This window comes from Mixophyes fleayi, chromosome 2 (genome assembly GCF_038048845.1).
Source record: "Mixophyes fleayi isolate aMixFle1 chromosome 2, aMixFle1.hap1, whole genome shotgun sequence".
Classification (NCBI taxonomy): domain Eukaryota; kingdom Metazoa; phylum Chordata; class Amphibia; order Anura; family Limnodynastidae; genus Mixophyes; species Mixophyes fleayi.
Window position 1 is genome coordinate 377,225,321 of NC_134403.1, and position 14,519 is coordinate 377,239,839.

At 44.3% G+C, this 14,519-nt stretch overlaps 1 protein-coding gene across 2 annotated transcripts in view; it reads right to left on the bottom strand.

Moving 5' to 3' along the window:
- LOC142139714 (glucose-6-phosphate exchanger SLC37A1-like) overlaps positions 1-14,519 on the bottom strand; it is a 44,483-nt gene that overhangs the window by 19,357 nt on the left and 10,607 nt on the right. The window contains exons 1-3 of one of the 2 annotated variants that reach the window (XM_075197578.1): positions 13,137-13,230; positions 1,971-2,060; positions 1,504-1,585 (exon numbers count right to left, since the gene is read on the bottom strand). In XM_075197578.1, coding sequence (XP_075053679.1) covers positions 1,504-1,585; positions 1,971-2,026 — 138 coding nt within the window. In that variant the 5' untranslated portion in view covers positions 2,027-2,060; positions 13,137-13,230. Of the gene's footprint in view, positions 1-1,503; positions 1,586-1,970; positions 2,061-13,136; positions 13,231-14,519 lie in introns of those variants that run through there. The other variant, XM_075197579.1, reaches the window with a different exon arrangement.

A 14,519-nucleotide genomic window follows, 5' to 3' on the forward strand; every position in this document is an offset into this window, starting at 1 on the left:
TATACAAGGTGTGTGTAGTCCCACCATGCCCCCTAGTGGTACTTCCGCAGGTTAGTAGAATGCACAAGGTGTATGTAGTCCCACCATGCCCCCTAGTGGTACTTCTGCAGGTTAGTAGAATGCACAAGGTGTATGTAGTCCCACCATGCCCCCTAGTGGTACTTCTGCAGGTTAGTAGAATGCACAAGGTGTATGTAGTCCCATCACACCACTAGTGGCACTGCTGCAGGTTAGTAGAATGTACAAGGTGTGTGTAGTCCCACCATGCCCCCTAGTGGCTTTCCTGCAGGTTAGTAGAATACACAAGGTGCACAAGGTGTATGTAGCCCCACCATGCCCCCTAGTGGCATTCCTGCAGGTTAGTAGAATACACAAGGTGTATGTAGTCCCACCATGCCCTCTAGTGGTACTTCTGCAGGTTAGTAGAATGCACAGGGTGTGTGTAGTCCCACCATGCCCTCTAGTGGTATTTCTGCAGGTTAGTAGAATGCACAAGGTGTATGTAGTCCCACCATGCCCCTTAGTGGCATTCCTGCAGGTTAGTAGAATACACAAGGTGCACAAGGTGTATGTAGCCCCACCATGCCCCCTAGTGGCATTCCTGCAGGTTAGTAGAATACACAAGGTGCACAAGGTGTATGTAGTCCCACCATGCCCTCTAGTGGTACTTCTGCAGGTTAGTAGAATGCACAAGGTGTATGTAGTCCCACCATGCCCCTTAGTGGTACTTCTGCAGGTTAGTAGAATGCACAAGGTGTGTGTAGTCCCACCATGCCCCTTAGTGGCATTCCTGCAGGTTAGTAGAATGCACAAAGTGTATGTAGTCCCACCATGCCCCTTAGTGGCATTCCTGCAGGTTAGTAGAATGCACAAGGTGTGTGTAGTCCCACCATGCCCCTTAGTGGCATTCCTGCAGGTTAGTAGAATGCACAAGGTGTGTGTAGTCCCACCATGCCCCTTAGTGGCATTCCTGCAGGTTAGTAGAATGCACAAGGTGTGTGTAGTCCCACCATGCCCCTTAGTGGCATTCCTGCAGGTTAGTAGAATGCACAAGGTGTGTGTAGTCCCACCATGCCCCTTAGTGGCATTCCTGCAGGTTAGTAGAATGCACAAGGTGTGTGTAGTCCCACCATGCCCCTTAGTGGCATTCCTGCAGGTTAGTAGAATGTACAAGGTGTATGTAGTCCCACCATGCCCCTTAGTGGCATTCCTGCAGGTTAGTAGAATGTACAAGGTGTGTGTAGTCCCACCATGCCCCTTAGTGGCATTCCTGCAGGTTAGTAGAATGCACAAGGTGTGTGTAGTCCCACCATGCCCCTTAGTGGCATTCCTGCAGGTTAGTTGTACACCAACTTTTCTTGATGCAGCTAACAATAGAACATTACTTTCACTAGACTGACCTCCAAGAGTCTTTCTACAGCATCCACAACCAGCCCAGCAATCACAATATTTATCCCAACCTCCATGTTCAGCTATTAAATATTGCTATTCCTCACTCCGTACCTTGACGATGGTGATTGGTTTCCTGGACAGGTGGAAGCTGCAGTACAGAAGATAGGTCAGTACGAGGACCAGAGCACGGAACCTGTGAAGACAAATATCAGTCAGTTGCTGAGCAGATAACTGGACCTTGTAAAGTGGGTGATGTAGTATATTCTGTATTGTTAGGGTGCAGTAGCCCCAACGGCCAACAGTCTCGTAGAAGAGCTTTGATAAATTAGTAATGGAAGTGAGGGGATAATCTAGTACTAGTGTAATACTAGAACAGACTTGGCCCGAATGCTTAACAATCTGCTACACAAGGTATTAGACATTTGGTTCAAATCAGGGACATTTCACATATTTTAAAGTAAAAAGATATAATAATAATAATAATAATAGTAGAAGTATTGACAATCGGTATGTGTATTGCTGCGACGGCAGAAAAGAACGAGCTAGAGAAGAAATGTTTGGGATCCTGGAGTACTCACCACTGGTCCTTTGGAAAGGACAGGAAGATACGGATCCCAGGAGGCAGAGCAGCCATTTATTCCCAGAGAGATTGTCTTCTTGTCTTTATGCTGCATTGAAAACACATTAATGTAATTGGCTTGTGCTGCCCCCTACTGATCATCACTATGCATTACTGTCTGTAACACAGTACGGGCCTATTTATCAAATAGAGTAGAGCCCTAAATATGGTGAAAACTGGAGTTTTCTCCGGATTAAGGAATTCTCTTTATGAAGCTCTCCCTGTCGGTTAGATTTTATTTTGCCAGTTTTTTGTTACTTCTATCTTTTACAATCAAAAAAAGAAAAAAAGAAAAAAAAACATTATTTTTTTATTAGCTAATCTAGAAACCCAAGTCTGAGATTCCAGTTCCAATGCTCCTACACAAGCCGGCTATAGAACCTGACCTGGCGAGCAATAAGACTAACTCCGCCACCCAGCGTCATCAGGGAGCCAATCATCAGTCAGTGACCCCGGTGGCCTATTCTTGTTACAATGGGAAAGAGAAAATCTTCAATATCGTCCAATATTGAAAAATAGACCTGTCCTGACCAGTGGACATGATCATAATACAATTCTATTACACTGTATACAGACATAGGACACTACACCTCCAACATGACCTGACCACTGGACATGATCATAATACAATTCTATTACACTGTATACAGACATAGGACACTACACCCTCAACATGACCTGACCACTGGACATGATCATAATACGATTCTATTACACTATATACAGACATAGGACACTACACCTCCAACATGACCTAACCACTGGACATGATCATAATACAATTCTATTACACTCTATACAGACATAGGACACTACACCTCCAACATGACCTGACCACTGGACATGATCATAATACAATTCTATTACACTCTATACAGACATAGGACACTACACCTCCAACATGACCTGACCACTGGACATGATCATAATACAATTCTATTACACTCTATACAGACATAGGACACTACACCTCCAACATGACCTGACCACTGGACATGATCATAATACAATTCTATTACACTCTATACAGACATAGGACACTACACCTCCAACATGACCTAACCACTGGACATGATCATAATACAATTCTATTACACTCTATACAGACATAGGACACTACACCCTCAACATGACCTGACCAGTGGACATGATCATTGTGAAAATATCAGGTTTATTATGACAATTTATACCCACTTCACGCTGGCTGCGCCCCCCCCCCCCCATCCCTATACACAAACAATAAATACATGCCAGTCAGGTTTACCACATCTGTCCCATACCCTACTAGATAAGGTGCTTCAGTCACCTGGATGTCCTGACTTGCTGAACCCCAGCTGCTCGGCCTGACAATATCTCCTCTACCTGCGTGGTAGGAGACAAGCTCCTGGTCTCCCTGTTAGATTGTACTGTTAGGACAACCAAGTAACAAGACCCCCGGAGGTCTGAGCTGCAGATGTCCCAGCAGGATGCTCAGTCCAGGGGAGCCCAGACTTCAACACTGGAGATCTTCCCAGGATGAAAGCAAAAAGACCAACAGCCTCCCCTGGTTCACACTCTGTCCTCTATACCCTGTAGATTTCCATGGGACTGGGTCAGGCCTTAGATAGTGGGATCCTCTGAGAGTGGCTGTCTGTTAATAAGGGCTGTCCCTTCTCACCCTAATACATCCCTTGGTCTCCTGCTGGGCTGACACCAAGGTGTCTGGGTGAGTACAACCTGAGACAATAGGGACATACTCAGGTTAATTAATGAGCAAGGCCAAGATGATTAAGTGACACTCCCAGTATTAACCCCTTACAACCTCTTTCAGCCAGAACTAGTTTCCAGCTGATCAACAAAAACTTCCCTTAGGCGCTAGATATGGCTCTGGACACTGCGCACACATCACAAGAGGTCTCTCCACCTCCACATAAAGTAAGAAAGTAATGTAATTGTAAGTCTGTGAAAACAAAAGGCTGCACAGCCTTACAATACATTACTATCTTGTCACAGCACAGATCAAGGCTTCTTGTAGAGAAAGAAGGGGAGAATGAATGCAGCTACAGCCCCCTCACCTGTATACTGGACTCCACCCAATCCCTACCCATAACCCACTTGGGTTCAATTTATGAACAATGTTTAACAGTATCATTACAATTAGGGATGTGCACCGGCCACTTTTCGTGTTTTGCGTTTTGGGTTCTGATTACCTTCAGGTTTTGGGTTCTAATGTGTTTTGCCAAAATACCCCCCTCAAGGTTTTGGGTTCTGATTTTTTTTAAAAAAAAGCATAAAAACTGCTAAAGTCCAGATTTTTGTTTTTTTTTCACTCCTACGCTATTATTAACCTCAATAACATTCATTTCCACTCATTTCCAGTCTATTCTGAACACCTCAAACCCCACAATATTGTTTTTAGGCCAAAAGGTTGCACCGAGGTAGCTGGATGACTAAGCTAAGCGACACAAGTGGGTGGCACACAAACACGTGGCCCATCTAGGAGTGGCACTGCAGTGGCAGACAGAATGGTAGTTTCAAAAGCTAGGCCCCAAAGAGCACATAATGCCAAAAAAAGAGGTGGAATTGTCCTTGGGCCCTCCCACCCACCCTTATGTTGGTGAAATAGGACATGCGCACTTTAACAAACCAATCATTTCAGCGACAGGGCCTACAAAATTGTGGCTGAAATGATTGGTTCTTTTGGACCCCCACACAAAAAAAGCTATTCATCTCTCCCTGTACAAAGTAAACTGGCTCTACTGAGGCAAGATGTCGTCCTCATCCTCATTCTCTGATTCCTCGCCCCCTTCACTGTGTACTTCCTCATCCTCACACATTATCAATTCGTCCCCGCTGGACTCCACAATCACAGGTCCCTCTGTAGTCTCTGGAGGCCATTGCTGGTCTTCATTGAAGAATTGATAATTCATTTTGATGAACATCATCTTCTCCACATTTTGCGGAAGCAACCTCCTTCGCCGCTCACTGACCAGGTTCCCCGCTGCACTAAAAACTCTTTCGGAGTACACACTGGAGGGGGGACAACTCAGATAAAATAGAGCCAGTTTGTACAGGGGCTTCCAAACTGGCTTTTTTTCCTGCCAGTAAAAGTAAGGACTGTCTGACATGTCTACTTGGATGGTGTCAGCAAAGTAATCCTCCACCATTTTTTCAATGGTGACAGCATCCAATGCAGCAACAGTAGACATGTCAGCAATCGTTGGCAGATCCTTCAGTCCGGACCAGATGTTCTCTGCGGGTCGTTTAGGAAATCTCAGCTGTTTCCTCGCAGCCACAGGTGTGGAAGAAAATGAAGGAGGAGCTGTTGCCATGTCACGGTCCTCTTCAGATGACAATCTCCTGATCAGCAGTTCTTTGCACCGCTGTAGACTTGTGTCCGCCGTTATCAGAGACACAACATACGCTTTAAACCGAGGATCGAGCACGGTGGCCAGAATGTATTCCTCTGACTTTAAAAGACTGACCACCCTCGGATCCTGGCAAAGCGTACGAAGGGCTACATCCACAAGAGCTACATGCTTGGTGTAATCGCAATGGTTTACCAGCTCCTCCCTCACTTTCTCCAGCTGCTTCTGCAACAGACTGATGAGGGGAATCACCTGACTCCCTGACACCTGAACATGGCACGTGCTGGAAATTGCCCATATGTAATGCCCGCACAATGTTACTGGCGTTGTCCGACACCACAAATCCCCAGGAGAGTGTAAGTGGGGTAAGCCACTGCGAGATGATTTCCCTCAGTTTCTCTAAGAGGCTGTCAGCGTTGTGCCTCTTACTGAAAACGGTGATACACAACGTTCCCTGCCTTGGAACGAGCAGGCGTTTCGGAGATGCTGCTACTGATGCAGCTGTTGCTATTGCTGCGGAAGGGGATGCATCTACCCAGTGGGCTGTCACAGTCATATAGTCCTTAGTTTGCCTTGAACCACTTGTCCACATGTCCGTGGTTAAGTGGACAGTGGGTACAACCGCATTTTTCAGAGCACTGAGGACATTTTTTCGTACTTCTCTGTACATCCCGGGTATCGCCTGCCTAGTGAAGTAGAATCTAGATGGGATTTGGTACCGGGGACACAATACCTCCATCAACCGTCTAAATCCCACTCCACTGATGGCGGACACCGGACGCACGTCTAACATCAACATAGCTGTCAAGGCTGCAGTTATCCGCTTTGCTATAGGATGACTACTGTCATACTTCGTGCTCATGGCAAACGACTGTTATACGGTCAATTGTTTAGTGAAAGACGTAGCGGTCTTACGACTTCCCCTCTGGGAAGATGACCGACTAACAGCAGCAACAGCAGCAGCGGCAGTAGTAGGCGTAGCGCTGTAGGATCCTCTGGAAGAATCCCGGATTGAAGAGGACTCAGTCATGCTGGTGACATGGCCTGCAGGACTATCTCCGATCCAGATCGAGGAGGAAATTGATGAGGAGGGTGTTGCTGGTGTGGATACAACGGCACCAAGGGATTTAGGTGTCCCTGGACTGCTGACGGTCCAAGCCACAGTTCCTGAACTAAACACTGAATTATGAAGGTTCTTCAGGTGATGTATAAGGAATGATGTCCCTAGGTGGCCAAGATCCTTACCCCTGCTTATTTGAGCTTTACATAAGCTACATATGGCCATACATTGGTTGTCCGGATTGGGATAGAAATAATTCCAGCCGAAGAGGTGGATTTTTTGGTCTTCTGCCCAGGCATGACGATGGGCTTTTTCATCCCATGGACAACAACTGTTTCCCCCCCGGTGCCTCATTTAAGAAAACCACATCAGCATCCTCCTCGTCAAGTTCCTCCTCAGCGCCAGCTACATCAATATCCTCCTCCTGGTGTACAACATTGACACCTTCATTATCCAAATCTGGATCTGCACTGTGGGTGATCCTTCCAGCATATGCAGAGGGTGTGCTGCAAATGGTGGAAGGAGCCACCTCTTCCCGTACAGTGATGGGAAGGTCAGGCTTCGCAACCACCAACACCCTTGGACTCTCCTTGGGGATTTGTGATGCCATGTCTTTAGAAGGCAGAGTTGTTTGCTGTGTTTTTGATGACAGCTTAACTCTCTTAAATTTTTTAGAGGGGGGGGGGGGGGGGGAGGAGGGCTTAGATCGTTGTGTGAAGCTGAACGACTAGTCATGAACACGGGCCAGGGCCTAAGCCGTTCCTTGCCACTCCGTGACGTAAATGGCATATTGGCAAGTTTACGTTTCTCCTCAGATGATTTTAAATTTTGGATTTTACATGCCCTCTACTATGACATTGGGCATCGGCCTTGGCAGACGACGTTGATGGCATTTCATCGTCCATGTCATGACTAGTGGCAGCAGCTTCAGCATTAGGAGGAAGTGGTTCTTGATCTTTCCCTACTTTATCCTCCAAATTTTTGTACTCCATTATATGCAGCACAAGAGAGCGTACCCCTAAACCACACACACCCGGCAAAGGCTTTAAAAATTATATGCGGCACAGGACAGTACCACTGGACTGGAGATATCTAGCAGTACCACTGGACTTATACTGCAGGATCAGTGAACTTAGTTATATAGCAGTACCACTGGACTTATACTGCAGGATCAGTGGAGTTATACAGCACTACCACTGGACTTATACGGCAGGATCAGTGAACTTATATAGCGGTACCACTGGACTGGACACAGGACAGCACCACTGGAATTATGGCAGCACCACCACTGGACTGAGCAGGACAGAGCACAGGACAGCACCACTGGACTGAGCAGGACAGCGTACAGGACAGCACCACTGGACTGAGCAGGACAGAGCACAGGACAATACCACTGGAATGAGCAGGACAAAGGACACCACTAACACACCCTCCCTCTTCCTTGATCAATGCCCGAGTGAAGATAGCGGCGGGAAGCGGGGACTAATATGAATCCGGATCTCGCGAGATCCGACGGCGGGATTATGACGTTTTGCCTCGTTTTGAGTTTTGCGATCGGCGGGAATACCCGAACAGTGCTCGGATTAGGCTTGGATCGGCACTGTTCGGGGGTGTTCGGATTTCTAAAATCCGAGCCCGCTCATCCCTAATTACAATATCAACAATATACATTTTACAATGAGTAACACATAGTAAAAATCCTCCTATATAGGCATGGCTACAATGTCCCCTTATCCTTAGGTAATGAGACACTGCATTATGGTGTACAAGTTATACTCAGAAATGCGGCAAACAAGGGAGAAGCTGCTTAAGGTGATATCAAACTCATTTCAGCAAAATCATAATACAATATATATATATATATATATATATATACACACACATATCTCAAAATCACAGGGGTACCTCGGCCAAGCCCAGTGGTAAGCAAGGTGGAGGTCTACTTGGCAATTAGTTTGGCTAAGGGGACCCTTGAAAACATTATGGAGACCCAAAGGGTGCCTTAAACAGAGAAATTTTGGGATCCACTGTACTGCTTTCTATAGAGACATAGGACCATACTTGTCAACCTTTTAAAACTTCATTCCAGGAGAACCCGGGCAGGGGGTGTCGTTGGAGGGCGGGAGGAGCAGTGCATGGTGAATGACGCGATTCACAGTTAATCACGTCATTTTGACAGCAAGTTGCCATTTGTGGGATACTTGCCTGCTCTCCTGGGAGTCTGGAAGACCTACCCGAATTTCAGGAGCCTCCCGGACATTCCGGGAGAGTTGGCAAGTATGCATAGGACACTACACCACCAACAGGACCTGACCACTGGACATGATCATAATTCAGATAAGGAGAGATACTGAGAATTACATCCAGCATATAGATAAGGAGAGATACTGAGAATTACATCCAGCATATAGATAAGGAGAGATACTGAGAATTATATCCAGCATATAGATAAGGAGAGATACTGAGAATTACATCCAGCATATAGATAAGGAGAGATACTGAGAATTGCATCCAGCATATAGATAAGGAGAGATACTGAGAATTATATCCAGCATATAGATAAGGAGAGATACTGAGAATTGCATCCAGCATATAGATAAGGAAAGATACTGAGAATTGCATCCAGCATATAGATAAGGAGAGATACTGAGAATTGCATCCAGCGTATAGATAAGGAGAGATACTGAGAATTACATACTGAGAATTACATCCAGCATATAGATAAGGAGAGATACTGAGAATTACATCCAGCATATAGATAAGGAGAGATACTGAGAATTACATCCAGCATATAGATAAGGAGAGATACTGATAATTATATCCAGCATATAGATAAGGAGAGATACTGAGAATTGCATCCAGCATATAGATAAGGAGAGATACTGAGAATTGCATCCAGCATATAGATAAGGAGAGATACTGAGAATTGCATCCAGCATATAGATAAGGAGAGATACTGAGAATTGCATCCAGCATATAGATAAGGAGAGATACTGAGAATTACATCCAGCATATAGATAAGGAGAGATACTGAGAATTATATCCAGCATATAGATAAAGAGAGATACTGAGAATTGCATCCAGCATATAGATAAGGAAAGATACTGAGAATTGCATCCAGCATATAGATAAGGAGAGATACTGAGAATTGCATCCAGCGTATAGATAAGGAGAGATACTGAGAATTACATACTGAGAATTACATCCAGCATATAGATAAGGAGAGATACTGAGAATTACATCCAGCATATAGATAAGGAGAGATACTGAGAATTACATCGAGCATATAGATAAGGAGAGATACTGATAATTATATCCAGCATATAGATAAGGAGAGATACTGAGAATTGCATCCAGCATATAGATAAGGAGAGATACTGAGAATTGCATCCAGCATATAGATAAGGAGAGATACTGAGAATTGCATCCAGCATATAGATAAGGAGAGATACTGAGAATTATATCCAGCATATAGATAAGGAGAGATACTGAGAATTGCATCCAGCATATAGATAAGGAGAGATACTGAGAATTGCATCCAGCATATAGATAAGGAAAGATACTGAGAATTGCATCCAGCATATAGATAAGAAGAGATACTGAGAATTGCATCCAGCGTATAGATAAGGAGAGATACTGAGAATTACATACTGAGAATTACATCCAGCATATAGATAAGGAGAGATACTGAGAATTACATCCAGCATATAGATAAGGAGAGATACTGAGAATTACATCCAGCATATAGATAAGGAGAGATACTGATAATTATATCCAGCATATAGATAAGGAGAGATACTGAGAATTGCATCCAGCATATAGATAAGGAGAGATACTGAGAATTGCATCCAGCATATAGATAAGGAGAGATACTGAAAATTACATCCAGCATATAGATAAGGAGAGATACTGAGAATTGCATCCAGCATATAGATAAGGAGAGATACTGAGAATTATATCCAGCATATAGATAAGGAGAGATACTGAGAATTATATCCAGCATATAGATAAGGAGAGATACTGAGAATTGCATCCAGCATATAGATAAGGAGAGATACTGAGAATTGCATCCAGCATATAGAGCACAAGAAGTTGTACTGTGCAGTTGATCATGATTATAGAGGCCAAACACTTTTAGAGATAAATGTTGCAAACAGTGCTTGGAAATCAGGAAGTTCTGGGGATTGTGGATTGGTGTGAACAGGATCCAGACACACGTAAGCAGGACACACAACACACAAAGCAGGTGACCAGGATTTAGATGAACAGGACACAGCAGCCACGTGTGACACAAATGAAGCAGAACCCTGGAGGTTTCTGGGTCATCTCCAGAGGACATTACGTAGCATTCAGGAAGCAGAACCGGATGGTAACAAATATTACGCAACGCTGAGGTTTAGGTGTCAGAGTACTGTGCAATGACCTAATTACTCGGATTAAATGAACTTTCACAAGTATTTTATATTATCTGTGTAAGAAAATTCTGTCCTGAAAACTGGAATCGCTTCCTGGAGAAAGGAGCAGCACAATATGGCTGCATTACCGCAATAAAACATTTATAATGTAGAACTGTGTCCTTGATTACTACGTCTGATTGGTCCTCGCACTCACAAGACCCCTCCACAGCGACACACAGCCCCAATTCCCAGGCTCCAGATGGGGGTAGAGCTAATTAGTGGTAATGAATCTTTAAGTTATTTTGAATTATTAAAAAAGAGTAAATAAATGTATTAATAAATAAGTAAATAAGTTTATTAATTTAAGTAAAAACAACATGATCTAAAAGTAATATTATATGTGTGTGTGTATGTTAGGGAACTTAGACTGTAAGCTCAATGGGGCAGGGACTGATGTGAATGAGTTCTCTGTACAGCGCTGCGGAATCAGTGGCGCTATATAAATATATGATATGTGTGTGCTTCTATGTTTCTTTTTGTTTTACTAATAATTCATTTTTACTTTCTTAATAATGGAACAGAAAACCCAAATCTGAGCTGTCATTTTGCATGTGATGAAACTGGGGCATCAACGCGCTAAGTAACTGTTACCGCCTGGACCAGTGTCGCCCCCTCGGCAATAATAATATTGTGTGTGCAGGTATAATGTATATATAGGTTACTCACAAACACAAACAATATTTCCTATTATAATAAATTGCCCAAAAGAGCCGGAAGACACAGGGGCATTAATTAATACTATATATTCCACTGACAAGGCCGCACTTAGGTTAGTTGGACCCTGAATAGACAACAGACAGCTCAGGCTGACATTTAGGGGCATATTTAACCATCACAGTAGTGCACTATTGTGTACTTACCGTGGAATTAAAGTCCCGATGTGCCCTCCGCAAATTTATTAAAGGTGCATCGCATCAGATATCATGGATATCTGCGGCTTTGCACTCCTGATCGTTTTTGCGAGCAGTCACCATTCAACAGAATGGCCGCAATCTAACAAGTCCCGAAAAAAATGTTTTTTCGGGAACTTGTCTTGATAATGTACCAGCTGAAGCAATAAGGATTGATAACTATTTCTCACTTTTGCCGATTAATGATAAATGTGCCCCACAGTCACATACACAGATCACACAGACACAATACACTGCTAGATGCTGATTACTTAGTGTAAATAATATTCATTCACAATAATCAAACTATAAACAAATTTACACAACTAATCCTGAATCTTCAAAGACAATGAGATTGTACAGACACAATGACAGGAGATAAAGGACCCAGACACAATAATCTCCAGCTCACACTGATAATATCACAGTTAGTGGGGGTGAAGGACACCATGGGGGTGGGTTCTATAAGACTGAATGTAATGTTACCTAAACTGTCAGAAATGGTTTCTATGATGTATAAAACACCAGGACTGTAGTGTGACCTGTGTGATAACCTGGACAATAATCTATATAAATATTTATCTCCCCCCCATACAGGATCGAGAGTAACATACACGGGCGATACTGAACTGGAGCCATAGACACAGGATCAGTCTTTAGTCTCCCCCCTCTCTACTTATATTTGCATGTTAAAAAGTAGGAAAAGACCTGACGAGAACAGACATCAACTATACAACGATCTGTAAAGAGCAGGAAAATCAATAAATAAATCAAGGAAATAAATAACCTTAAAGATGAAACACACACAGGTTATATGAAGGATTAACAATATATTCACTTCTATATAATGTAACAGGATATATATATATTGCACTGTCAGTAATTTACACACAGGAGCTGCATGTGCTGCGCAGCCACATACAGTGTCCTACACACATGTGCCGCGCAGCCACATACAATGTCCTACACACATGTGCCGCGCAGCCACATACAATGTCCTACACACATGTGCCGCGCAGCCACATACAATGTCCTACACACATGTGCCGCGCAGCCACATACAATGTCCTACACACATGTGCCGCGCAGCCACATACAATGTCCTACACACATGTGCCGCGCAGCCACATACAATGTCCTACACACATGTGCCGCGCAGCCACATACAATGTCCTACACACATGTGCCGCGCAGCCACATACAATGTCCTACACACATGTACCGTGCAGCCACATACAATGTTCTACATACATGTGCTGCGCAGCCACATACAATGTCCTACATACATGTGCTGCGCAGCCACATACAATGTCCTACATACATGTACCGTGCAGCCACATACAATGTCCTACATACATGTATCGTACAGACCTGCAGTGCTCCTTCCCCACAAGCTGTCTCTCTGTTTCCTTCAGTAACTCAGAATAACTCACCCACTTCCTTATTACAGCACCTGCTGCACCCTGTGTCTCCGCCCCTCCTATAATACCTGGCTGACAATGTCCCCAGACAGGTTGGACCAGAACACGCATTGTGTACATTCAGGGCTGACATCTTAGTATGTGATAATACGTATTCCCTGCGTCACACAGAATGTGCTGATTATTCACGTTATTAATAGCACAATCTTTATTTATCTTCCCTAATCATCCTGCAAATCTACAATATGAAAACAATCCAAGATTAATCCTGAATATTACAGTTGTACAGTGCTGGTATTTCAGATATTAAAACAAGACAGATATTTTTTGTAATACATGGGAGACAGCTTGTGAACGTGAAAATATAATGCAACAAGAGAGTAAAAAAATTAATAGCTTCACCAACCTAACTAATGCCCCCATTACCCAGTATATCCTCAGCTAACACCCCCCATATAACCCCTCCAACTAACTCCTCCTAATATCCCATATAACCCCATCCAACTAACTCCTCCTAATATCTCATATAACCCCTCAAACCAACTCCTCCTATTACCTCATATAACCCCTCCAACTAACTTCTCCTATTACCTCATATAACCCCTCAAACCAACTCCTCCTATTACCTCATATAACCCCTCAAACCAACTCCTCCTATTATCCCATATAACCCCATCCAACTAACACCTCCTATTATCCCATATAACCCTCCAACTATTATTATTATTATTAATTTTTATTTATAGGGCGCCACTAGGTATCCGTAGCACCGTACAGGGACAGACAGAAACACGATATAGGGTGAGACAGCACAGTATAGTTAACAGAAAGCACAGTAACTCAGAAGCTCAATGAACAGCTAGATTAGAGATGAGAGCCCCCAACGGGGTAGAGACAGGGGCCGGAGGACCTCACGGAGGAGACAAGGAGCTGGAGAGCAGAGTTAAGGTGGTGGAGAACAGAAGGAGAGGAGGCCCTGCTCGGAGGAGCGTACAATCTAAGGGGAGGGTAGGACGGACAGAGACACAATGGTAGGAGGAGGGAATGGGGAGAGCAGAGGCAGAGACGGAGAGGGGGGGGAGAGGAGAATAAAAAGGTGGGAAGTAGAGGGAGGGGGGTAGGGGGGAGACTGGGAGGAGGTCAACGGGTGGGGGACTGAAGGGCTTTAAGGAGCAGGTGGGTTTTTAAGGCCCGTTTGAAGCTGGACAAGTTGGGGGAAGTTCTGATGGAGCGGGGGAGCTGGTTCCAGTGGAGGGGGGCAGCGCGGGAGAAGTCTTGGATGCGAGCATGGGAGGAGGTAACCAGGGGGGAAGAGAGGCGGCGGTCTTTAGCC